Raw genomic sequence first — 24,031 nt, 5'->3', positions numbered from 1 at the left:
AAATGTATAAACAGAGCTATGGAGGCAAGTCCATCTGTGAGATTGAAATGTTTTAACCATGTTTTGAAACAAGTAAAATCCCAGATTGCCCCTTTAGTTCAAACTGAGCTCTGTTTGTAAAGCCAACTGATGCTAAATAATTCTGCTACATACCTTCAGAATCCACAAATAACAGTCTGCTACATACCTTCAGAATCAACAAATAACAGTCTGCTACATACCTTCAGAATCCACAAATAACAGTCTGCTACATACCTTCAGAATCAACAAACAAAATTATCTATTTTTCCCCAGTATTTCTGAATACACCTTCTAAATACAAGGCCTTACCCTGGGTATGTCCCAAATGGCTCCCCTATCCCCTATATAGTGCACTACTGTAGACCAGAGCGCTATTGGCCTTGTTCAAAGGTAGTGCACTATAAAGTGAATAGGGGTGCCATTTGGGAAACAACTCGTTTGTCAGCTACCCGTGAGTGGTCCATTCTTAACAGAACTGGCTCATATTTTATCAAGGGGTTGCATATTATTCATGTTCATTATTACGACCCTTATTTCTCCCATATTCTGTGTTACATCAAAATACATTTAATCGTGTCTGATCTGATGTTGTTTAAAAAAAAAAATGTTATTCAAATGAATACAGACACTGACAACTATGAGAGACTAGTGCAATACACAAACTGACACAGAAATATGGCCCCGGCCCCCGTGGACGTTTCATTGTTCCATTCTGTTGGTACAGTGGGCAGCTCTAACCCCTGAAATGTGGTTACGCTTAGTCGCCGACTCGCCGGATGTTGTCAGGGTAATAGCTGTTATTCCTTCTTTGTAGAAACCGCCTGTGGAGAAAGGCACATGAAACCCAAATCATTTTCAAGACCGTGACTATCCCTAATTCTGAACCTGACCCCATCCTTGTTAATCTCATATAAATAACTTGTGTGAGTCCCCAAATGGTGAGTCCCAAAAGGTTGAGTCCCAAATGGTTGAGTCCCAAATGGCATCCTATACCCTTTATAGTGCATTACTGTTGACCAGGGCCCATAGCACTATACGCAGTGTTCAAAACATTAGGAACACCTTCCTTTTATTGAGTTGCACACCCCCTTTTGCCCTCAGAACCGCCTCAATTCATCGGGTCATGGACTCTACAAGGTGTCGAAAGCGTTCCACAGGGATGCTGGCGCATGTTGACGCCAAAGCTTCCCACAGTTGTGTGTTAAGTTGGCTGGATGTCCTTTGGGTGGTGAACCTTTCTTTATACCCACGGGAAGATATTGAGCGTGAAAAACCCAACAGCTTAACTAACTCAAACCGGGTGCGACTGGCACCTACTACCGTACCCCGTTCAAAGGCACTTACAGTAAATCTGTCTTTCCCACTCACCCTCTGAATGGCACACATACACAATCCATGTCTCAAGGCTTAAAAATCCTTCTTTAACCTGTCTCCTCCCCTTCATCTACTCTAATTGAAGTGGATTTAACAAGTGACATCAATAAGGGATCATAGCGTTCTCCTGGTCAGTCTATCATGGAAAGAGCAGGTGTTCCTAATGTTTTGTCCACTCTGACTAGGATGCCATTTGGGATGTACACACCCATTGTATTTCTACTTGCTGAACTTTGGATCAACACAAGTTGTGTCCATTATTGGCAATGGTGGATATCTAATTTACCCAACCACACTGGCCAGGTTGCCATTATGGATATCTAATTTACCCAACCACACTGGCCAGGTTGGCATTATGGATATCTAATTTACCCAACCACACTGGCCAGGTTGGCATTATGGATATCTAATTTACCCAACCACACTGGCCAGGTTGCCATTATGGATATCTAATTTACCCAACCACACTGGCCAGGTTGGCATTATGGATATCTAATTAACCCAACCACACTGGCCAGGTTGGCATTATGGATATCTAATTTACCCAACCACACTGGGCAGGTTGGGATGGTGGATATTTAATTTACCCAACCACACTGGCCAGGTTGGGATGGTGGATATCTAATTTACCCAACCACACTGGGCAGGTTGGCATTATGGATATCTAATTTACCCAACCACACTGGGCAGGTTGGCATTATGGATATCTAATTTACCCAACCACACTGGGCAGGTTGGCATTATGGATATCTAATTTACCCAACCACACTGGGCAGGTTGGCATTATGGATATCTAATTTACCCAACCACACTGGCCAGGTTGGCATTATGGATATCTAATTTACCCAACCACACTGGCCAGGTTGGCATTATGGATATCTAATTTACCCAACCACACTGGGCAGTTTGGCATTATGGATATCTAATTTACCCAACCACACTGGCCAGGTTGGGATGGTGGATATTTAATTTACCCAACCACACTGGCCAGGTTGGGATGGTGGATATATACAGTTGACATCGGAAGTTTACATACACTCAGGTTGGAGTCATTAAACTTGTTTTTCAACACCTCCACACATTTCTTGTTAACAAACTATAGTTTTGGCAAGTCGGTTAGGACATCTACTTTGTGCATGACACAAGTAATTTTTCCAACAATTGTTTACAGACGGATTATTTCACATATAATTCACTGTATCACAATTCCAGTGGGTCAAAAGTTTACATACACTAATTTGACTGTGCCTTTAAACAGCTTGGAAAATTCCAGAAAATGATGTCATGGCTTTAGAAACTTCTGATAGGCTAATTGACATAATTTGAGTCAATTGGAGGTGTACCTGTGGATGTATTTCAAGGCCTACCTTCAAACTCAGTGCCTCTTTGCTTGACATCATGGGAAAATCAAAAGAAATCAGCCAAGACCTCAGGAAAGAAATTGTAGACCTCCACAAGTCTGGTTCATCCTTCGGAGCAATTTCCAAACGCCTGAAGGTACCACGTTCATCTGTACAAACAATAGCCCTCAAGTATAAACACCATGGGACCACACAGCCGTCATACCGCTCTGGAAGGAGACGCGTTCTGTCTCCTAGAGATGAACGTACTTTGGTGCGAAAAGTGCACATCAATCCCAGAACAACAGCAAGGACCTTGTGAAGATGCTGGAGGAAACAGGTATAAAAGTATCTATATCCACAGTAAAACGAGTCCTATATCGACATAACCTGAAAGGCCTCTCAGCAAGGAAGAAGCCACTGCTCCAAAACCGCCATAAAAAAAGCCAGACTACGGTTTGCAACTGCACATGGGGACAAAGATCGTACTTTTTGGAGAAATGTCCTCTGGTCTGATGAAACAAAAATATAACTGTTTGGCCATAATGACCATCATTATGTTTGGAGGAAAAAGGGGGCTGCTTGCAAGCCGAAGAACACCATCCCAACCGTGAAGCACGGGGGTGGCAGCATCATGCTGTGGGGGTGCTTTACTGCAGGAGAGACTGGTGCACTTCACAAAATAGATGGCATCATGAGGAAGGAAAATTATGTGGATATATTGAAGCAACATCTCAAGACATCAGACAGGAAGTTAAAGCTTGGTCGCAAATGGGTCTTCCAAATGGACAATGACCCCAAGCATACTTCCAAAGTTGTAGCAAAATGGCTTAAGGACAACAAAGTCAAGGTATTGGAGTGGCCATCACAAAGCCCTGACCTCAATCCTGTAGAAAATGTGTGGGCAGAACTGAAAAAGCGTGTGCGAGCAAGGAGGCCTACAAACCTGACTCAGTTACACCAGCTCTGTCAGGGGTGAATTTTGGCCCATTCCTCAACTTATTGTGGGAAGCTTGTGGAAGGCTACCCAAAACGTTTGACCCAAGTTAAACAATTTAAAGGCAATGCTACCAAATACTAATTGAGTGTATGTAAACTTCTGACCCACTGGGAATGTGATGAAATAAATTAAAACTGAAATAAATCATTCTCTCTACTATTATTCTGACATTTCACATTCTTAAAATAAAGTGGTGATCCTAACTGACCTAAGACAGGGAATTTTTACTAGGATTAAATGTCAGGAATCGTGAAAAACTGAGTTTAAATGTATTTGGCTAAGGTGTTTGTAAACTTCCGACTTCAACTGTAACTTGCCAGGTTGGGATGTTGGATATATAACTTACCCAACCACACTGGGCAGGTTGGGATGTTGGATATATAACTTACCCAACCACACTGGCCAGGTTGGGATGTTGGATATATAACTTACCCAACCACACTGGGCAGGTTGGGATGTTGGATATATAACTTACCCAACCACACTGGGCAGGTTGGGATGTTGGATATATAACTTACCCAACCACACTGGCCAGGTTGGGATGTTGGATATATAATTTACCCAACCACACTGGCCAGGTTGGGATGTTGGATATATAACTTACCCAACCACACTGGCCAGGTTGGGATGTTGGATATATAACTTACCCAACCACACTGGGCAGGTTGGGATGTTGGATATATAACTTACCCAACCACACTGGCCAGGTTGGGATGTTGGATATATAACTTACCCAACCACACTGGCCAGGTTGGGATGTTGGATATATAACTTACCCAACCACACTGGCCAGGTTGGGATGTTGGATATATAACTTACCCAACCACACTGGCCAGGTTGGGATGTTGGATATATAACTTACCCAACCACACTGGCCAGGTTGGGATGTTGGATATATAACTTACCCAACCACACTGGGCAGGTTGGGATGTTGGATATATAACTTACCCAACCACACTGGGCAGGTTGGGATGTTGGATATATAACTTACCCAACCACACTGGGCAGGTTGGGATGTTGGATATATAACTTACCCAACCACACTGGCCAGGTTGGGATGTTGGATATATAACTCACCCAACCACACTGGGCAGGTTGGGATGTTGGATATATAACTTACCCAACCACACTGGCCAGGTTGGGATCCAGATAGATATAGTTGTGTGAGTATCCTAAGGATTCACTGTAGGATACCATGTCCACCTGGTCCTCTGCATCCCATTGTCTATGGGCTTGAAGTGCAATCTGGTACAGCTGGGAAGAAATACACACACACACACACACACACACACACACACACACACACACACACACACACATATACACATTAATTCTAGCTCATTCTACTACAGTATAGTAACAGTACACACATCAATGTGTAAGTTGGATTTAACAACCTCACAACTTTCCCTAAATCACAAATGTGCTTAACATCTACAAGATCAGCATGTACATACCTTCTGGCCCATGTAAAAAGGAACCACATTGTCATCCTCAGCGTGTAGGAAAAGGACACGTGTGGTCAAGGTCTTTAAACTGCATAAAAACAAACAATTATCCAACGTCAGTAGTTTCTAGTTTAGAGGATTCAGAGCTACCAGGCTGCATTCCAAACCGCACCCTACCAGGCTGCATTCCAAACGGGACCCTACCAGGCTGCATTCCAAACGGCACCCTACCAGGCTGCATTCCAAACGGGACACCCTACCAGGCTGCATTCCAAATGGGACACCCTACCAGGCTGCATTCCAAACGGCACCCTACCAGGCTGCATTCCAAACGGCACCCTACCAGGCTGCATTCCAAATGGGACACCCTACCAGGCTGCATTCCAAACGGCACCCTACCAGGCTGCATTCCAAACGGCACCCTACCAGGCTGCATTCCAAACGGCACCCTACCAGGCTGCATTCCAAACGGCACCCTACCAGGCTGCATTCCAAACGGCACCCTACCAGGCTGCATTCCAAACGGCACCCTACCAGGCTGCATTCCAAACGGCACCCTACCAGGCTGCATTCCAAACGGCACCCTACCAGGCTGCATTCCAAACGGGACCCTACCAGGCTGCATTCCAAACGGCACCCTATTCCCTATATAGACAAAGAAGCTGATGGTAGACTACAGGATACGGAGGGCCGAGCGCTTCAAGTGCCTCAGTGTCCACATCACACATTTTTTTCTTCTTATTTATTTATTTTATTTCACCTTTATTTAACCAGGGAAGCCAGTTGAGAACAAGTTCTCATTTACAACTGCGACCTGGCCAAGATAAAGCAAAGCAGTGTGATAAAAACAACAACACAGAGTTACATATGGGGTAAACAAAACGTACAGTCAATAACACAATAGAAAATCTATATACAGTGTGTGCAAATGTAGTAAGTTATGGAGGTAAGGCAATAAATAGGCCATAGTGCAAAATAATTACAATTATAATTTAGTATTAACACTGGAGTGATAGATGTGCAGAAGATGATGTGCAAATAGAGATACTGGGGTGCAAATGAGCAAAATAAATAACAATATGGGGATGAGGTAGTTGGGTGGGCTAATTACAGATGGGCTGTGTACAGGTGCAGTGATCGGTAAGCTGCTCTGACAACTGATGCTTAAAGTTAGTGAGGGAGATAAGAGTCTCCAGCTTCAGAGATTTTTGCAGTTCGTTCCAGTCATTGGCAGCAGAGAGCTGGAAGGAATGGCGGCCAAAGGAGGTGTTGGCTTTGGGGATGACCAGTGAGATATACCTGCTGGAGCGCAGACTACGGGTGGGTGTTGCTATGGTGACCAGGGAGCTAAGATAAGGGGGGGATTTGCCTAGAAGTGATTTATAGATGACCTGGAGCCAGTGGGTTTGGCGACGAATATGTAGTGAGGGCCAGCCAACGAGAGCGTACAGGTCACAATGGTGGGTAGTATATGGGGCTTTGGTGACAAAACGGAGGGCACTGTGATAGACTACATCCAATTTGCTGAGTAGAGTGTTGGAAGCTATTTTGTAAATGACATCGCCGAAGTCAAGGATTGGTAGGATAGTCAGTTTTACGAGGGCATGTTTGGCAGCATGAGTGAAGGAGGCTTTGTTGCGAAATAGGAAGCTGACTAAGAACCTATCATGGTCCAAACACACCAACACAGTCGTGAAGAGGGCACGACAACACCTATTCCCCCTCTGGAGGCTGAAAAGATTAGACATGGGAACTCAGATCCTCAAAAAGTTATACAGTTGCACCATTGAGAGCATCTTAACTGGTTGCATCACCGCTTTGCATGGCAACTGCTCGGCCTCCGACCGTAAGGCACTACAGAGGGTAATGCGTACAGCCCAGTACATCACTGGGGCCAAGCTTCCTGCCATCCAGGACCTCTATACCAGGCGGTGTCAGAGGAAGGCCCTACAAATGTTCAGACTCCAGCCACCCTAGTCATAGACTGTTCTCTCTGCTACCGCACGGCAAGCGGTACCGGAGCGCCAAGTCTGGGACCAAAAGGCTCCTGAACAGCTTCTATCCCCAAGCCATAAGACTGCTGAACAGTTCATCAAATGGCCACCCGGACTATTTACATTGACACCCTTTATTATTTATTTATCTTAATTGTTTTGCACTGACTCCCTTGCACACTCCCTGGACTCTACCCACACACTCCCTGGACTCTACCCACACACCCCTCACTCACCCACACACTCCCTGGACTCTACCCACACACTCCCTGGACTCTACCCACACTCCCTGGACTCTACCCACACACTCCCTGGACTCTACCCACACACTCCCTGGACTCTACCCACACACCCCTGGACTCTACCCACACTCCCTGGACTCTACCCACACCTCCCTGGACTCTACCCACACACTCCCTGGACTCTACCCACACACTCACTGGACTCTACCCACACACTCCCTGGACTCTACCCCCACACTCACTGACTACCCACACTCACTGGACTCTACCCACACACTCCCTGGACTCTACCCACACACTGGACTCTACCCACACACTCACTGGACTCTACCCACACACTCCCTGGACTCTACCCACACACTCACTGGACTCTACCCACACTCCCTGGACTCTACCCACACACTCACTGGACTCTACCCACACACTCACTGGACTCTACCCACACACTCACTGGACTCTACCCACACACTCCCTGGACTCTACCCACACACTCCCTGGACTCTACCCACACACTCACTGGACTCTACACACAGTAGTACTGGTACCCCTGCACACTGACTCAGTACTGGTACCCCTGCACACTGACTCAGTACTGGTACCCCTGCACACTGACTCAGTACTGGTACTCCTGCACACTGACTCAGTACTGCTACTTCCTGTATATAGCCTCATTATTGTTTTTATTGAGTTACTATTTCCTTTTTTATTTAGCAAATATTTGTCTTACTTTTAACTCTGCATTGTTGGTTAACGGCTCCTAAGTATTTCACTGTGAGGTCTACACCTGTTGTATTTAGCGCATGTGACCAATAAAATGTTATTTTATTTTATTTAGTGCAGTGCACTACCTCCACTAGCCCTATAGGCCCTGGTCAAAATTAGTGCACTATAAAGTAGTGCACTATATAAGGAATAGGGTGCCATTTGGGACACAGCCGTTCTCATAGCATCTACCTATGTTGTTATGGTAACACAGGCAGTACTTACTTTTCATCGTTAGCGAACACCATGTTGTTCCTTTGCATGATGTGATGAAGAATGCTCTCAAAACCTGGAAGATACTGATACAGCTGAATAGAAGGGAACAAACAGCAATATCAGTTCAGAAATAGTTTGAGCTTAACTAGTCCTAGAATAGAGCAATATGGGTAAAATAGCTAAGACATGGATAGCTAAGACATTCTTAACTAGTCCTAGAGTAAAGCAATATGGGTAAAATATACAGGAAGGAGATGGATAGCTAAGACATTCTTGTGAAACAGGGAAATGAAGCCATCTCGGGGTTTCATAGTGCAATAACACACTGTTAACTCAGTTGGTAGAGCATGGCGTTTGCAACGCCAGGGTTGTGGGTTCAATTCCCACGGGGAGCCAATATGAAAAAAATGAAAAAATAATGTATGCACTCACTCTCTGGATAAGAGCGTCTGCTAAATGACTAAAATGTAAATGTACACAAGGCCACAGACAGACAGAGTGAGAGACAGACAGGCAGGCAGACAGAGTGAGAGGCAGACAGACGCCTCACCATGCTGAGGGGATGGCTGGCTACTTCCTCCTCCATGTTGGTGTACGGAGCCTCCAGGATCACACCATCAACGGCATAGCTTGGTTCCAGATCTGCTAGTGTTATGTCCCTCGGATCACGTGCTCTTTCTCTTGCCAACTCCTTCGCTGTCAAGCCAAACATGGAAACATGTCATGACAAACATTTTTGTCATAGATCCATTATTAATGTTATGTTCAATCAGTGACTTCTTTTAGGGTTAAATAATGAATGCTTGAACTGCATGCCAAAAAGTTGGTTATGTTTACCCATTAAAGATGCAGTCTGGGATTTTAAAGCACAACAAATTCGTAACATTTTTACATTTTACATTTTAGTCATTTAGCAGACGCTCTTATCCAGAGTAACACACACACATATATATATATATACTGTATATACCGTGGCAGACCAGGGGGTTTGATCAAGACTATATATATATATATATATATTTATATATATATATTTATCAGTGAGGGAAAAAAGTATTTGATCCCCTGCTGATTTTGTACGTTTGCCCACTGACAAAGACATGATCAGTCTATAATTTTGTGTATATATATATATATATATATACACACACACATATACACAAAATGCAAAACAAAAAGTAGGACGTAAAATTACATATGAAATGGAGGACGTAGTACACAAAAAACAGGGACCCGGTTTGGCTCGTGAGCACCACTATCAAAACTACTGGCTGGAATTATACTAAAGTTCCGGAGCATCACTTTAAATAGTTTGGAGCATGTGTAGAGTGTGACTTCCTTTCTTTTATACAGTTTATTCCCCGTCAGTCAGCACCTCTACACATTTGTGTGGTGTGTGCATCAGCTCATGCATTTTAATAGAGGTTCTATCAGGTGACCCCTGCATAAAATCCAGCTGAATACTGAACGTTGAGATTCAGTTGAGGCCAGTCCCTGACGTTGGCAGCAGAACCAGACTGGCACGCAGGCTATCAAGACCAGTCACTGACGTTGGCAGCTCAAACAGACTGGCACGCAGGCTATCAAGACCAGTCACTGACGTTGGCAGCAGAACCAGACTGGCACGCAGGCTATCAAGACCAGTCACTGACGTTGGCAGCAGAACCAGACTGGCACGCAGGCTATCAAGACCAGTCACTGACGTTGGCAGCAGAAACAGACTGGCACGCAGGCTATCAAGACCAGTCACTGACGTTGGCAGCAGAACCAGACTGGCACGCAGGCTATCAAGACCAGTCACTGACGTTGGCAGCTCAAACAGACTGGCACGCAGGCTATCAAGACCAGTCACTGACGTTGGCAGCAGAAACAGACTGGCACGCAGGCTATCAAGACCAGTCACTGACGTTGGCAGCAGAACCAGACTGGCACGCAGGCTATCAAGACCAGTCACTGACGTTGGCAGCAGAACCAGACTGGCACGCAGGCTATCAAGACCAGTCACTGACGTTGGCAGCAGAAACAGACTGGCACGCAGGCTATCAAGACCAGTCACTGACGTTGGCAGCGCTAACAGACTGGCACGCAGGCTATCAAGACCAGTCACTGACGTTGGCAGCAGAAACAGACTGGCACGCAGGCTATCAAGACCAGTCACTGACGTTGGCAGCAGAACCAGACTGGCACGCAGGCTATCAAGACCAGTCACTGACGTTGGCAGCAGAACCAGACTGGCACGCAGGCTATCAAGACCAGTCACTGACGTTGGCAGCAGAAACAGACTGGCACGCAGGCTATCAAGACCAGTCACTGACGTTGGCAGCTCAAACAGACTGGCACGCAGGCTATCAAGACCAGTCACTGACGTTGGCAGCAGAAACAGACTGGCACGCAGGCTATCAAGACCAGTCACTGACGTTGGCAGCTCAAACAGACTGGCACGCAGGCTGTCAAGACCAGTCACTGACGTTGGCAGCTCAAACAGACTGGCACGCAGGCTATCAAGACCAGTCACTGACGTTGGCAGCAGAAACAGACTGGCACGCAGGCTATCAAGACCAGTCACTGACGTTGGCAGCTCAAACAGACTGGCACGCAGGCTATCAAGACCAGTCACTGACGTTGGCAGCAGAAACAGACTGGCACGCAGGCTATCAAGACCAGTCACTGACGTTGGCAGCAGAACCAGACTGGCACGCAGGCTATCAAGACCAGTCACTGACGTTGGCAGCTCAAACAGACTGGCACGCAGGCTGTCAAGACCAGTCACTGACGTTGGCAGCAGAAACAGACTGGCACGCAGGCTATCAAGACCAGTCACTGACGTTGGCAGCAGAAACAGACTGGCACGCAGGCTATCAAGACCAGTCACTGACGTTGGCAGCTCAAACAGACTGGCACGCAGGCTTTCAAGACCAGTCACTGACGTTGGCAGCAGAAACAGACTGGCACGCAGGCTATCAAGACCAGTCACTGACGTTGGCAGCAGAAACAGACTGGCACGCAGGCTATCAAGACCAGTCACTGACGTTGGCAGCAGAAACAGACTGGCACGCAGGCTATCAAGACCAGTCACTGACGTTGGCAGCAGAAACAGACTGGCACGCAGGCTATCAAGACCAGTCACTGACGTTGGCAGCAGAAACAGACTGGCACGCAGGCTATCAAGACCAGTCACTGATGTTGGCAGCAGAAACAGACTGGTACGCAGGCTATCAAGACCAGTCACTGACGTTGGCAGCAGAAACAGACTGGCACGCAGGCTATCAAGACCAGTCACTGACGTTGGCAGCAGAAACAGACTGGCACGCAGGCTATCAAGACCAGTCACTGACGTTGGCAGCAGAAACAGACTGGCACGCAGGCTATCAAGACCAGTCACTGACGTTGGCAGCAGAAACAGACTGGCACGCAGGCTATCAAGACCAGTCACTGACGTTGGCAGCAGAACCAGACTGGCACGCAGGCTATCAAGACCAGTCACTGACGTTGGCAGCGCTAACAGACTGGCATGCAGGCTATCAAGACCAGTCACTGACGTTGGCAGCAGAAACAGACTGGCACGCAGGCTATCAAGACCAGTCACTGACGTTGGCAGCAGAAACAGACTGGCACGCAGGCTATCAAGACCAGTCACTGACGTTGGCAGCAGAAACAGACTGGCACGCAGGCTATCAAGACCAGTCACTGACGTTGGCAGCAGAAACAGACTGGCACGCAGGCTATCAAGACCAGTCACTGACGTTGGCAGCAGAACCAGACTGGCACGCAGGCTATCAAGACCAGTCACTGACGTTGGCAGCAGAACCAGACTGGCACGCAGGCTATCAAGACCAGTCACTGACGTTGGCAGCGCAAACAGACTGGCACGCAGGCTATCAAGACCAGTCACTGACGTTGGCAGCAGAACCAGACTGGCACGCAGGCTATCAAGACCAGTCACTGACGTTGGCAGAAAACAGACTGGCACGCAGGCTATCAAGACCAGTCACTGACGTTGGCAGCAGAAACAGACTGGCACGCAGGCTATCAAGACCAGTCACTGACGTTGGCAGCAGAAACAGACTGGCACGCAGGCTATCAAGACCAGTCACTGACGTTGGCAGCAGAAACAGACTGGCACGCAGGCTATCAAGACCAGTCACTGACGTTGGCAGCAGAAACAGACTGGCACGCAGGCTATCAAGACCAGTCACTGACGTTGGCAGCAGAAACAGACTGGCACGCAGGCTGTCAAGACCAGTCACTGACGTTGGCAGCTCAAACAGACTGGCACGCAGGCTATCAAGACCAGTCACTGACGTTGGCAGCAGAAACAGACTGGCACGCAGGCTATCAAGACCAGTCACTGACGTTGGCAGCTCAAACAGACTGGCACGCAGGCTTTCAAGACCAGTCACTGACGTTGGCAGCAGAAACAGACTGGCACGCAGGCTATCAAGACCAGTCACTGACGTTGGCAGCAGAAACAGACTGGCACGCAGGCTATCAAGACCAGTCACTGACGTTGGCAGCAGAAACAGACTGGCACGCAGGCTATCAAGACCAGTCACTGACGTTGGCAGCAGAAACAGACTGGCACGCAGGCTATCAAGACCAGTCACTGACGTTGGCAGCAGAAACAGACTGGCACGCAGGCTATCAAGACCAGTCACTGACGTTGGCAGCAGAAACAGACTGGCACGCAGGCTATCAAGACCAGTCACTGACGTTGGCAGCAGAAACAGACTGGCACGCAGGCTATCAAGACCAGTCACTGACGTTGGCAGCTCAAACAGACTGGCACGCAGGCTATCAAGACCAGTCACTGACGTTGGCAGCAGAAACAGACTGGCACGCAGGCTATCAAGACCAGTCACTGACGTTGGCAGCAGAAACAGACTGGCATGCAGGCTATCAAGACCAGTCACTGACGTTGGCAGCAGAAACAGACTGGCACGCAGGCTATCAAGACCAGTCACTGACGTTGGCAGCAGAAACAGACCGGCACGCAGGCTATCAAGACCAGTCACTGACGTTGGCAGCAGAAACAGACTGGCACGCAGGCTATCAAGACCAGTCACTGACGTTGGCAGCAGAAACAGACTGGCACGCAGGCTATCAAGACCAGTCACTGACGTTGGCAGCAGAAACAGACTGGCACGCAGGCTATCAAGACCAGTCACTGACGTTGGCAGCAGAAACAGACTGGCACGCAGGCTATCAAGACCAGTCACTGACGTTGGCAGCAGAAACAGACTGGCACGCGGCTATCAAGACCAGTCACTGACGTTGGCAGCAGAAACAGACTGGCACGCAGGCTATCAAGACCAGTCACTGACGTTGGCAGCGCAAACAGACTGGCACGCAGGCTATCAAGACCAGTCACTGACGTTGGCAGCAGAAACAGACTGGCACGCAGGCTATCAAGACCAGTCACTGACGTTGGCAGCAGAACCAGACTGGCACGCAGGCTATCAAGACCAGTCACTGACGTTGGCAGCAGAAACAGACTGGCACGCAGGCTATCAAGACCAGTCACTGACGTTGGCAGCAGAAACAGACTGGCACGCAGGCTATCAAGACCAGTCACTGACGTTGGCAGCTCAAACAGACTGGCACGCAGGCTATCAAGACCAGTCACTGACGTTGGCAGCAGAACCAGACTGGCACGCAGGCTATCAAGACCAGTCACTGATTGAGTCTTCAGATGAATAAATTGTGAAATCGAAAATCATTGCATGGCTAGCTGTCAAGGTAGATAAACTAACTAGATCAGGGGTACTAAAATATTATTTGAGAAGGTCCGGTCACACATATTTCCTAGGTGGCAAAGGTCTGGTTGGATATTGTCATTTATCGGCGTAGTAACAAACCCCCACCTCGCGACCCCAACTGTTCACACCCCTCTTGTAGGCAGAGAGAAAAATGTTAAATGTTTTAAAAGCTAATTTCCAGCTGTTTTTTTGTCGGTATTGACCTCATTCTGGGTCCGGCCCACAGTCTGTCTATTGAGTATGACTGAACTAGCTGAAATGAACTTCTCCCTTTGAACACCAGGGGGCTCTGAAGACTTCTTCCTTTGAACACCAGGGGGCTCTGAAGACTTTTCCCTTTGAACACCAGGGGGCTCTGAAGACTTCTGCCTTTGAACACTAGGGGGATCAGAAGACTTCCTACTTTGAACACTAGGGGGATCTGAAGACTTCCCACTTTGTTCATCACCACTGACAAGCTAATACATGTCAGATTCTCCACACTTTTCCCTGTCATGGATTTAAAAACATATTTGATTGGTGTAGGAACTGTCTGGAGCTGGAGGGCGTAACTCACCCTGCTCCTGTATCTTCACGGCAGCGTTGGTCGCCACCCTGCATAGAGAGTTCATACGTCTTCAGTTTGGGGAAAAGAGTCTAGAATGAAACCCAGGCTGAATCCCAAATCGACCGCTAAGCTCTAAACCCTATGTCCTTGTGGAGATCTTAGAGAATTGTGATTAGTATAACCAATGGTGTAACTTCCACCTAGCCTATCACAGGGCAAGGTGGAGCTATTACCATATTGCTTATACCTGTCAAATACTCTCAGATCTCCGCAAATGCGTAAGTCTTAGGAGTCCATTTGAGATTGGGCCCTTAAATCTTTAAAATGCTAAATGCCAAGAGACGCTCACTCACCCAGTGCCCAGGGAATGTCCCCACAGACAGACCTCGCTGGTCCTGCTGCGTGTCTTTACCCACTGGTACAGGTAGATGGCGTCAGAGGTCATCCCTACCTCACTGGGCTCCCCACTGGAATCTCCATAACCTGGGGGAGAAGGTGACAAAGCAGCCCTTTGATTCATGACGTCATTATGGCTGCTTTCACCCTATGTAGACTATATTTCCACTTTGCTACCATTACAATCTGATGCAAAAAAATATGTAATGAATGGCAATATATTAAATATATTTGCCTCTGCACTACAGACGTCGTGGTACAAAGTGACTTAAGAGAGCAACATAACGAACCCACGTGAAGTCCTATTTCGCATAATGAATTAATTAATGCATTTTATTTACATGTCAAATCACCATTGGCGACCCATACCTTACAGGATTATTTGACACATCTGAGTTTTGTAATGGCCAGGGAAATATGACAATATACCCCTTGACTTTTTCCACATTTTGTTACGTTACAGCCTTATTCTAAAATGGATTAAATTGTTTTTTTTCCCCTCATCAATCTACACACAACATCCCATAATGACCCAACATCCCATAATGACCCAACATCCCATAATGACAAAGCAAAAACTGGTTGTTTAGACGTTTTTGCAAATTTATTAAAAATAATAAACTGAAATAACACATTTACATAAGTATTCAGACCCTTTACTCAGTACTTTGTTGAATCACCTTTGGCAGCGATTACAGCCTCGAGTCTTCTTGGGTATGACGCTACAAGCTTGGCACACCTGTATTTGGGGAGTTTCTCCCATTCTTCTATGCAGATCCTCTCAAGCTCTGTCAGGTTGAATGGGGAGTGTTGCTGCAAAGCTATTTTCAGGTCTCTCCAGAAATGTTAGATCGGGTTCAAGTCCGGGCTCTGGCTGGGCCACTCAAGGACATTCAGAGACTTGTCCCGAAGCCACTCCTGCGTTGTCTTGGCTGTGTACTTACGGTCGTTGTCCTGTTCGAAGGTGAACCTTCGTCTGAGGTCCTGAGTGCTCTGGAGCAGGTTTTCATCAAGGATCTCTCTGTACTTTGCTCCGTTCATCTTTCCCTCGATCCTGACTAGTCTCCCAGTCCCTGCCGCTGAAAAACATCCCCACAGCATGATGCTGCCACCACCATGCTTCACCGTAGGGATGGTGCCAGGTTTCCTCCAGACGTGACGCTTGGCATTCAGGACAAAGAGTTCAATCTTGGTTTCATCAGACCAGAGGTCATGGTCTGAGAGTGCTTTAGGTGCCTTTTGGCAAACTTTTGGCAAACTGTTATGTGCCTTTTACTGAGGAGTGACTTCCGTCTGACCACTCTACCAAAAGGCCTAATTGGTGGAGTGCTGCAGAGATGGTTGTCCTTCTGGAAGGTTCTCCCATCTCCACAGAGGAACTCTAGAGCTCTGTCAGAGTGACCATCAGGCTTTTGGTCACCTCCCTGACCAAGGCCCTTCTCCCCCGATTGCTCAGTTTGGCCGGGCGGCCAGCTCTAGGAAGAGTCTTGGTGGTTCCAAACTTCTTCCATTTAAGAATGATGGAGGCCACTGTGTTCTTGGGGACCTTCAATGCTGCAGACATTTGTTGGTACCCTTCCCCAGATCTGTGCCTCGACACAATCCTGTCTCAGAGCTCCACGGACAATTCCTTCGACCTCATGGCTTGGTTTTTGCTCTGACATGCACTGTCAACTGTGGGACCTTATTTAGACAGGTGTGTGCCTTTCCAAATCATGTCCAATCAATTGAATTTACCACAGGTGGACTCCTATCAAGTTGCAGAAACATCTCAAGGATGATCAATGGAAACAGGATGCACCTGAGCTCAATTTCAAGTCTCATATCAAAGGGTCTGAATACTTATGTAAAAAAGGTATTTTATTTTTTTATTTTTTTATACATGTGCAAACATTTCAAAATCTTTTTTCGCTTTGTCATTATGGGGTGTTGTGTGTAAATTGATGAGGAAAAAAAGTAATTTAATCCATTTTAGAATAAGGCTGTAACGTAACTAAATGTGGAAAAAGTCAAGGGGTCTGAATACTTTCCGAATGCTCTGTGTGTGTGTATTCACTTGTATTTGTGCTCACCTCTGTAGTCCAGCGACAGTACATGATAGCCTGCTGCACTTAGGATCTAGAAAATAGACAGGCTTGGTTAGGAAATCCTTTATTTTAACCAGTAATAAAAAAAATATATATTATTTCAGACTAGAATAACATACAGTACCTTCACAAGTTCGACCCTGTGGTGTATGGCCCTTTGGACATGACAGGACAGTTTGAGAGATTAGTAACTTAAAACAAAAAAGCTCCCTCTAATTCATTGAAACAACACTAGGATGATTATGGTATATCTGTGGAATAAACCAAGGGATGTCACGTAATCTCGGAACTCAGAATGTCCTGAAACAGGGAAAGCCAACCTGTTTTTATTTTCCAATAAGAACGCTCATTTTCAAAACTTGTTGCCACGGTGTTCACTAATGAACATGGCCCCGATGATGTAACAATACCCACTGGAATCCATTAGGAGTGTCTAACAGGATGTGCATCCCAAAATGGACCCCTATTCCCTGTATAGTGCACTACTTTTTGACCAGGGCCCATACCTCCCTCACCCATAGGGCTCTGGTCAAAAAGTAGTGCACTATACAGGGAGTAGGGGGCCATTTGGGATGCACGCAGGGTCTCTACCCCAACACTAGACTCACCTGGAGCCCACGTTACCATGGAGATAGATAATAACAGGAGATTCATCTCCCAGAGTCTCACTGTACCACTCAGGGCCCGACCCCTGGGCCTTCTGCCATTGGCTGTCGGGAACCGTATGCCTAGGAGACAGAGACAGCACAAACAAACAGGTGTAGGGTGAAGTTAGGCGACTAGATTCAGCCGCGGGGGGGACGAAGACGACATCATTATAATAATTTTTACACTGCAAATTGACCACAACTAAGCCCCTAAAAAGAGATTGTTATTTTCAAATACAATCATTTCATACCTTGATTGCATTGAGACGCGATCACATACAGTGGATTGGGAAAGTATTCACCCCCCTTGGCATTTTTCCTAATTTGTTGCCTTACAACCTGGAATTAAAATGGATTTTTGGGAGGTTTGTATCATTTGATTTACACAACATGCCTACCACTTTGAAGATGGAAAATATTATTGTTTTGTGGAGCAAACAAGAAATAACACAAAAAAACTGAAAACTTGAGCGTGCATAACTATTCACCCCCCCAAAGTCAATACTTTGTAGAGCCACCTTTTGCAGCAAATACAGCTGCAAGTCTCTTGGGGTATGTCTCTATAAGCTTGGCACATCTAGCCACTGGGATGTTTGCCCATTCTTGAAGGCAAAACTGCTCCAGCTCCTTCAAGTTGGATAGGTTCATAGCAAAGGGGGTGAATCCATATGCACGCACCAGTTTTCCATTATTTATTTTTTAGAATTTTTTGAAAGTTATTTTTTTCATTTCACTTCACCAATTTGGACTATTTTGTGTATGTCCATTACATGAAATCCAAATAAAAATCCATTTAAATTACAGGTTGTAATACAACACAATAGGAAAAACGCCAAGGGGGGTGAATACTTTTGCAAGGCACTGTACACTATATATACAAAAGTATGAGGACACCCCTTCAAATTAGTGGATTCGGCTATTTCAGCCACACCCATTGCTGACAGGTGTATAAATTCGAGCACACAGCCATGCAATCTCCATAGACAAACATTGGCAGTAGAATGGCCTTACTGAAGAGCTCAGTGACTTTCAACGTGGCACCGTCATTGGATGCCACCTTTCCAACAAGTCCATTTGTGACATTTCTGCCCTGCTAGAGCTGCCCCGGTCAACTGTAAGTGCTGTTATTGTGAAGTGGAAACGTCTAGGAGCAACAACGGCTCAACCGCAAAGTGGTAGGCCACACAAGCTCACAGAACGGGATCGCTGAAGCGCGTAACGCGTACAAATGGTCTGTCCTCGGTTGCATCACTCACTACTGAGTTCCAAACAGCCTCTGGAAGCAACGTCAGCACTAGAACTGTTCGTCGGGAGCTTAATGAAATGGGTTTTCATGGCCGAGCAGCCGCACACAAGCCTAAGATCACCATGCGCAATGCCAAGCGTCGGCTGGAGTGGTGTAAAGCTCGCCGCCGTTGGACTCTGGAGCAGTGGAAACGCGTTCTCCGGAGTGATGAATCACGCTTCACCACCTGGCAGTCCGACGGACTATTCTGGGTTTGGCGGATGCCAGGAGAACGCTAAATGCCCCAATGCATAGTGTCAACTGTAAAGTTTGGTGGAGGAGGAATAATGGTCTGGGGCTGTTTTTCATGGTTCGGGCCAGAGCATATGAGCGGAGTGGAGCGGTGAGAATCTCAGCTCCTCGCTCACGGAGCTGTTCACCCCTCCGCTCCCCCCGCTCAAAGCCACATCAGGCCAGTCCGCTCATTATCGCTCAGCGCTCAACGCAGTTTGCATCGCGCTCCACTCAAATCGCCCCCCGCTCACTCCAAAAAAGGAACAAAATCTGCATGTATTTCACTTTTAGCTTAAACCACAGCCTTACTTTATCTCCCCGAATTTGTTGCATACAGACTCATCTTGGATTATCCATTCTGTCTTGAAACGGGGATCTAACACTGACGCTAAAATGAGATGTTAATCAGTATAGTATATTCCATAGCGAATTGACACGTTGTTTGCCAATGTTTCTGCAAAAGCAGCGATGCCCATTGGAAGTGCAGCGTGAGTGTAATCGGTGAGCAGGGATTTGATTTCTGTGACAGCAGGGAGGATCATCCCCAGGTTCCCCAGCTCCTTCTGCATTTTGTCTGTGAGATCTGCTAGTGGTGTCAGCACACTGACAAGGTGCGTCAGCTGCCGTACTTGATTCAGGGTGATGTTAGCAACATTAGACTTGAGTTTGTTTTGCCATAACGGGTATTTTTGGAACAACCGGATGAACGACTGAATCATCCGCAGCTGGCTGCTCCATCGAATGGCGCAGGCATTTGTGGGGCGGACACCTAATTGGTCGGTTTCCTCTGTGCTCTTGCGTACACTTTTCACCAGGTGCCCGACTTTCACTAACAGCCTATTAATGTTGTCGTGCTTGTTAACGGCGTTTTTGATCGCCAGCTGAAGCATGTGAATGGGGCATCTCAGATGTAAATTTGACAAAGTAAAGTACTAATTTATCATCGTTTCTTGGGGGGGTGTAGCCCGGTTGAGCTACGCTGGCGAAGTGTTGCATCCCTTCGCGTTCTCCTTTACTCAGCGGTTCATAGTCCATGAAAATAATTTCAAAAATGCTACATCCAGCTCTCTTTTTTCTCCCTTGTTATGGTTGGGCCTTTACGTGCAGTGAATACACTTTTGAATTCCTCAACCCTTTTCTCTTGTTGCTGCTGCTGCTCCTCTCGCTCTATAAAATACAAATTCATGGACGACACAAATTAAATTAAACAGATGGATTCTGGGTCAGGCTTGAGCATGCTTCAGACTCGTGGTGTGAGCGAGCGAAATTGGAGCGGGACATAGGGCGACGCTCCGTCCTTTTAAAAATGCCGCTCTGCGCTCTGTCAAAATCCGTCCGCTCACGCTCCACGCTCGCTCCCGCTCCACTCCGCTCATATGCTCTGGTTCGGGCTAGGCCCCTTAGTTCCAGTGAAGGGATCTCAACGCTACAGCATACAATGACATTCTAGACGATTCTGTGCTTCCAACTTTGTGGTAACAATTTGGGGAAGGGCCTTTCCTGTTTCAGCATGACAATGCCCCAGTGCATAAAGCGAGGTCCATACAGAAATGGTTTGTCGAGATCGGTGTGGAAGAACTTGACTGGCCTGCACAGAGCCCTGACCTCAACCCCATCGAACACCTTTGGGTGGAACGCCGACTGCGAGCCAGGCCTAATCGCCCAACATCAGTGCCCGACCTCACTAATGCTCTTGTGGCTGAATGGAAGCAAGTCCCCCACAGCAATGTTCCAACATCTAGTGGAAAGCCTTCCCAGAAGAGTGGAGGCTGTTATAGCAGCAAAGTGGGACCAACTCCATATTAATGCCCATGATTTTGGAATGAGATGTTCGACGAGGAGGTGTCCACATACTTTTGGTCATGTAGTCTATGTCTCTTTTTATTAGTGGGAATAATTCCTAAATGTCCTAAATGTAATTTAACTACTTTTCAGCATAATGGTGATTTGAGTCTTTAAAAAAATAAAATAAATAAAAAAACCTTAGGGGGCCAAAATAAATCACTCTGCCCGCGGCCCGACCCCTGCCCTAAATCACTCCCGCGCCCGACCCCCTGCCCTAAATCACTCTGCCCGCGGCCCGACCCGCCAAATCACTCCCCGCGGCCCGACCCCTGCCCTAAATCACTCTGCCCGCGGCCCGACCCCCTGCCCTAAATCACTCTGCCCGCGGCCCGACCCCTGCCCTAAATCACTCTGCCCGCGGCCCGACCCCTGCCCTAAATCACTCTGCCCGCGGCCCGACCCCTGCCCTAAATCACTCTGCCCGCGGCCCGACCCCTGCCCTAAATCACTCTGCCCGCGGGCCAACCCCTGCCCTAAATCACTCTGCCCGCGGCCCGACCCCTGCCCTAAATCACTCTGCCCGCGGCCCGACCCCTGCCCTAAATCACTCTGCCCGCGGCCCGACCCCTGCCCTAAATCACTCTGCCCGCGGGCCGACCCCTGCCCTAAATCACTCTGCCCGCGGGGCCGCTTGTTGCCGACCCCTGCCCTAGACACTGATCTTGGGTCAGTTTTGCATTTTTCCTACTGGAGGTTAAGTTTAGGAGTGGGAAAGGGGAAGCTGATTCTAGATCTGTTCCTAGGGGAAACTTCACCCCAAACAAACAAAGGAGGAGGTGAAATAGTAGCCTGGTCCCAGATCTGTTTGTGCTTTATGGGCATTTCCAGTCTGCTCCCAGATCTGTTTGTGATCTGGGACCAGGCTACAGAAATAGAAACTCATGGCTTCTTTTCTCAATTGTCTAAATATCCTTGTTTCCCCTCCCTTGTTTCCTCTCCCTTGTTTCCTCTCCTTGTTTCCTCTCCCTTGTTTCCTCTCGTTCATATGGGTGCTATACTACAAAGCAGAATCATTGAGTTAGCCAGATGACTTGCCTAAATATTCTGAAATGACTTTTCGTTTTCTTGAAAGGAAAAGCTTAAAATGGACATGGTCTAATTGAGTCAACAACCAAAAACATATATTGAAGTTGAGTTTTCTTAATGAACCTGAAAATCTGTTGATATTTTTTTGGGTTATTTATCAAAATTAGCTGGCTAACTCCTCGATCATGCTTTGTAGTATACCCCTTCTGCAATGATTGAAAAACACTTGACTAGTCCCGGTCAAAAGCAGTGCACTAGGTAGGGAATAGGGTGCCATTTGGGACGTCTACACCGATTTACCATACACCCAGTGAGATCCCCTCCTCTGGACTGAGGTAGAAGTTTAGGGTGTGGTTCAGGGAGAGCTCTGCTGGACTAGCAAGGTCCACAAGGTACGGAAGCCTCACTGGTACAGATTTCAAAACAAAAAACAAAAAGGAAGTTATCACCCAGTTTATTCAGTTCACACCTGTCTAATCATTCCGTGCCATAATATTATATATATATGACAGAACATACAGTAGTTTGCTGTATCTACAATAGATATGGTGTGCAACAGTCATTTGAAGTCATTTCATCACGTCAGTTTTCAATAGGGTTAGACTGAACTCCTCTACTTACACCAGTGGGAACAGACGACATGGCCTAGTATCCATGGAAACAGGCAGAGGATTACGGGCAGAGAGATGTAGACGGTACACTGCAGTAAGATCATCTTCTTCAGTATGGACAACCCCGGAGAACTATAACAAAGATAATCAAACTTTATTGTCCAAAATGGAAATGTATCTTTGGCGCTCTGGCTTTCATTCGTTGACACATTATGGGGGGGTAGAATGATGCAGTTGAGAATGGTGTGAACATGCAAGAGAGGCCTTATAACAGGCCAAAACAATAGTAGCCTAGCGCTGTGCATTATAACAACTTATAATACATTACACATCTAGGCTATGACATAAGCTAGTCCACCAGACGGCTGGCTCCCTCTGCAATTGAGCCTGGGGACAAAGTTAGCTATGACAACACTGAAACAAGTGAAACTACAGGCCTAGAGGCTGGCTTCTGAGCTTGAAGGCTACAGTACTTACCGTTCACTTGTAACAGTATTCAATTTGCAGTAGGACTTCTTCTTTTCAGACCCAGGGGTTTCCTTGCTGTCCACGGTCTTAGTTTCATTGTCTGTATCAACTGTTTTCCTCATTTTGAAGTGTAAACTAAACTGCAGAGACCTTTTACTGCCAGAAATAGTAGAGAGAAACGTGTAGGTTTACTTCCTGATGACATGGAGGATTGGGAAATATGAGGTGAAGGGTTATCTATGTGCAATAGGAAGCTGATTGGCTCAAATGGCTAATAAACGTCAACATGTTGATTAGGCTATAAACACACATACACAAACATTGGGATATGAGTGCTGTTTGACAACAGTAGGCTACAGAGGAGAGGGAAGTCAAGAGGCCTAATAATTAGGTCAAATAAAGGGATACAGCTATTCATGTCACTGTATTTCACTTATATTACACTGTTTAGATGACACTCACGTCAAAAACTAAAGTAAACTTACTGTTTGATTAAGTTTTCAATGTTATAAAGGACTGTTTATTTAAAAATGTAGGCCTATTTAGTTGTCATGTTTAAGCTATTCAATTATTTGCAAAGGTTGATATGTGTATTTATTTATTTTTACCATAAAAAAATATGTGATGCCCTAGTTGCATATTAAACACATACTTCTAGACAGATGAATTGTTGCCTTCCTTGCCTGTGAAAATGGTCTGGGGGCCTTGAAGAGGAGCGGCGCGCCAATGAAC

General features: G+C 46.7%; 1 protein-coding gene across 2 annotated transcripts; it reads right to left on the bottom strand.

Annotated features, from left to right (window-relative positions):
• Nucleotides 1-33: 33 nt before the first annotated feature.
• Nucleotides 34-24,022, bottom strand: LOC121539104 (lysophosphatidylserine lipase ABHD12). 2 transcript variants are annotated; one of them, XM_041847357.2, is made up of 14 exons: nt 23,952-24,022; nt 23,309-23,455; nt 22,842-22,963; nt 22,521-22,626; nt 17,792-17,911; nt 17,308-17,338; nt 17,169-17,214; nt 15,054-15,183; nt 14,710-14,768; nt 8,948-9,093; nt 8,407-8,489; nt 5,193-5,271; nt 4,856-4,989; nt 34-842 (listed from the first exon to the last, which is right to left on the bottom strand). In XM_041847357.2, exons 2-14 carry the CDS (start codon nt 23,419-23,421, stop codon nt 779-781), a joined length of 1,233 nt encoding a protein of 410 aa, XP_041703291.2. In that variant the 5' UTR covers nt 23,422-23,455; nt 23,952-24,022; the 3' UTR covers nt 34-778. The 2 variants fall into 2 exon arrangements, with proteins under 2 accessions (XP_041703291.2, XP_041703292.2); XM_041847358.2 differs by lacking the exon at nt 23,952-24,022 and having other exon boundaries at nt 14,710-14,747; nt 23,309-23,518.
• Nucleotides 24,023-24,031: the final 9 nt, after the last annotated feature.

Source organism: Coregonus clupeaformis, chromosome 25, assembly GCF_020615455.1.
Source record: "Coregonus clupeaformis isolate EN_2021a chromosome 25, ASM2061545v1, whole genome shotgun sequence".
Lineage (NCBI taxonomy): Eukaryota > Metazoa > Chordata > Actinopteri > Salmoniformes > Salmonidae > Coregonus > Coregonus clupeaformis.
The sequence above is the reverse complement of the archived record's forward strand: the minus strand, read 5'-3'. Positions and strand labels throughout refer to the sequence as shown.

Excerpts from the sequence above, each read along its gene's own strand:
- LOC121539104 (XM_041847357.2), bottom strand. The coding sequence starts at position 23,421 with ATGAGGAAAACAGTTGATACAGACAATGAAACTAAGACCGTGGACAGC. Across the intron at positions 22,627-22,841 it reads TGTCGTCTGTTCCCACTGGT|TGAGGCTTCCGTACCTTGTG; the intron begins GTAAGTAGAGGA and ends AATCTGTACCAG. Across the intron at positions 14,769-15,053 it reads GGACATTCCCTGGGCACTGG|ACGTATGAACTCTCTATGCA; the intron begins GTGAGTGAGCGT and ends CCCAAACTGAAG.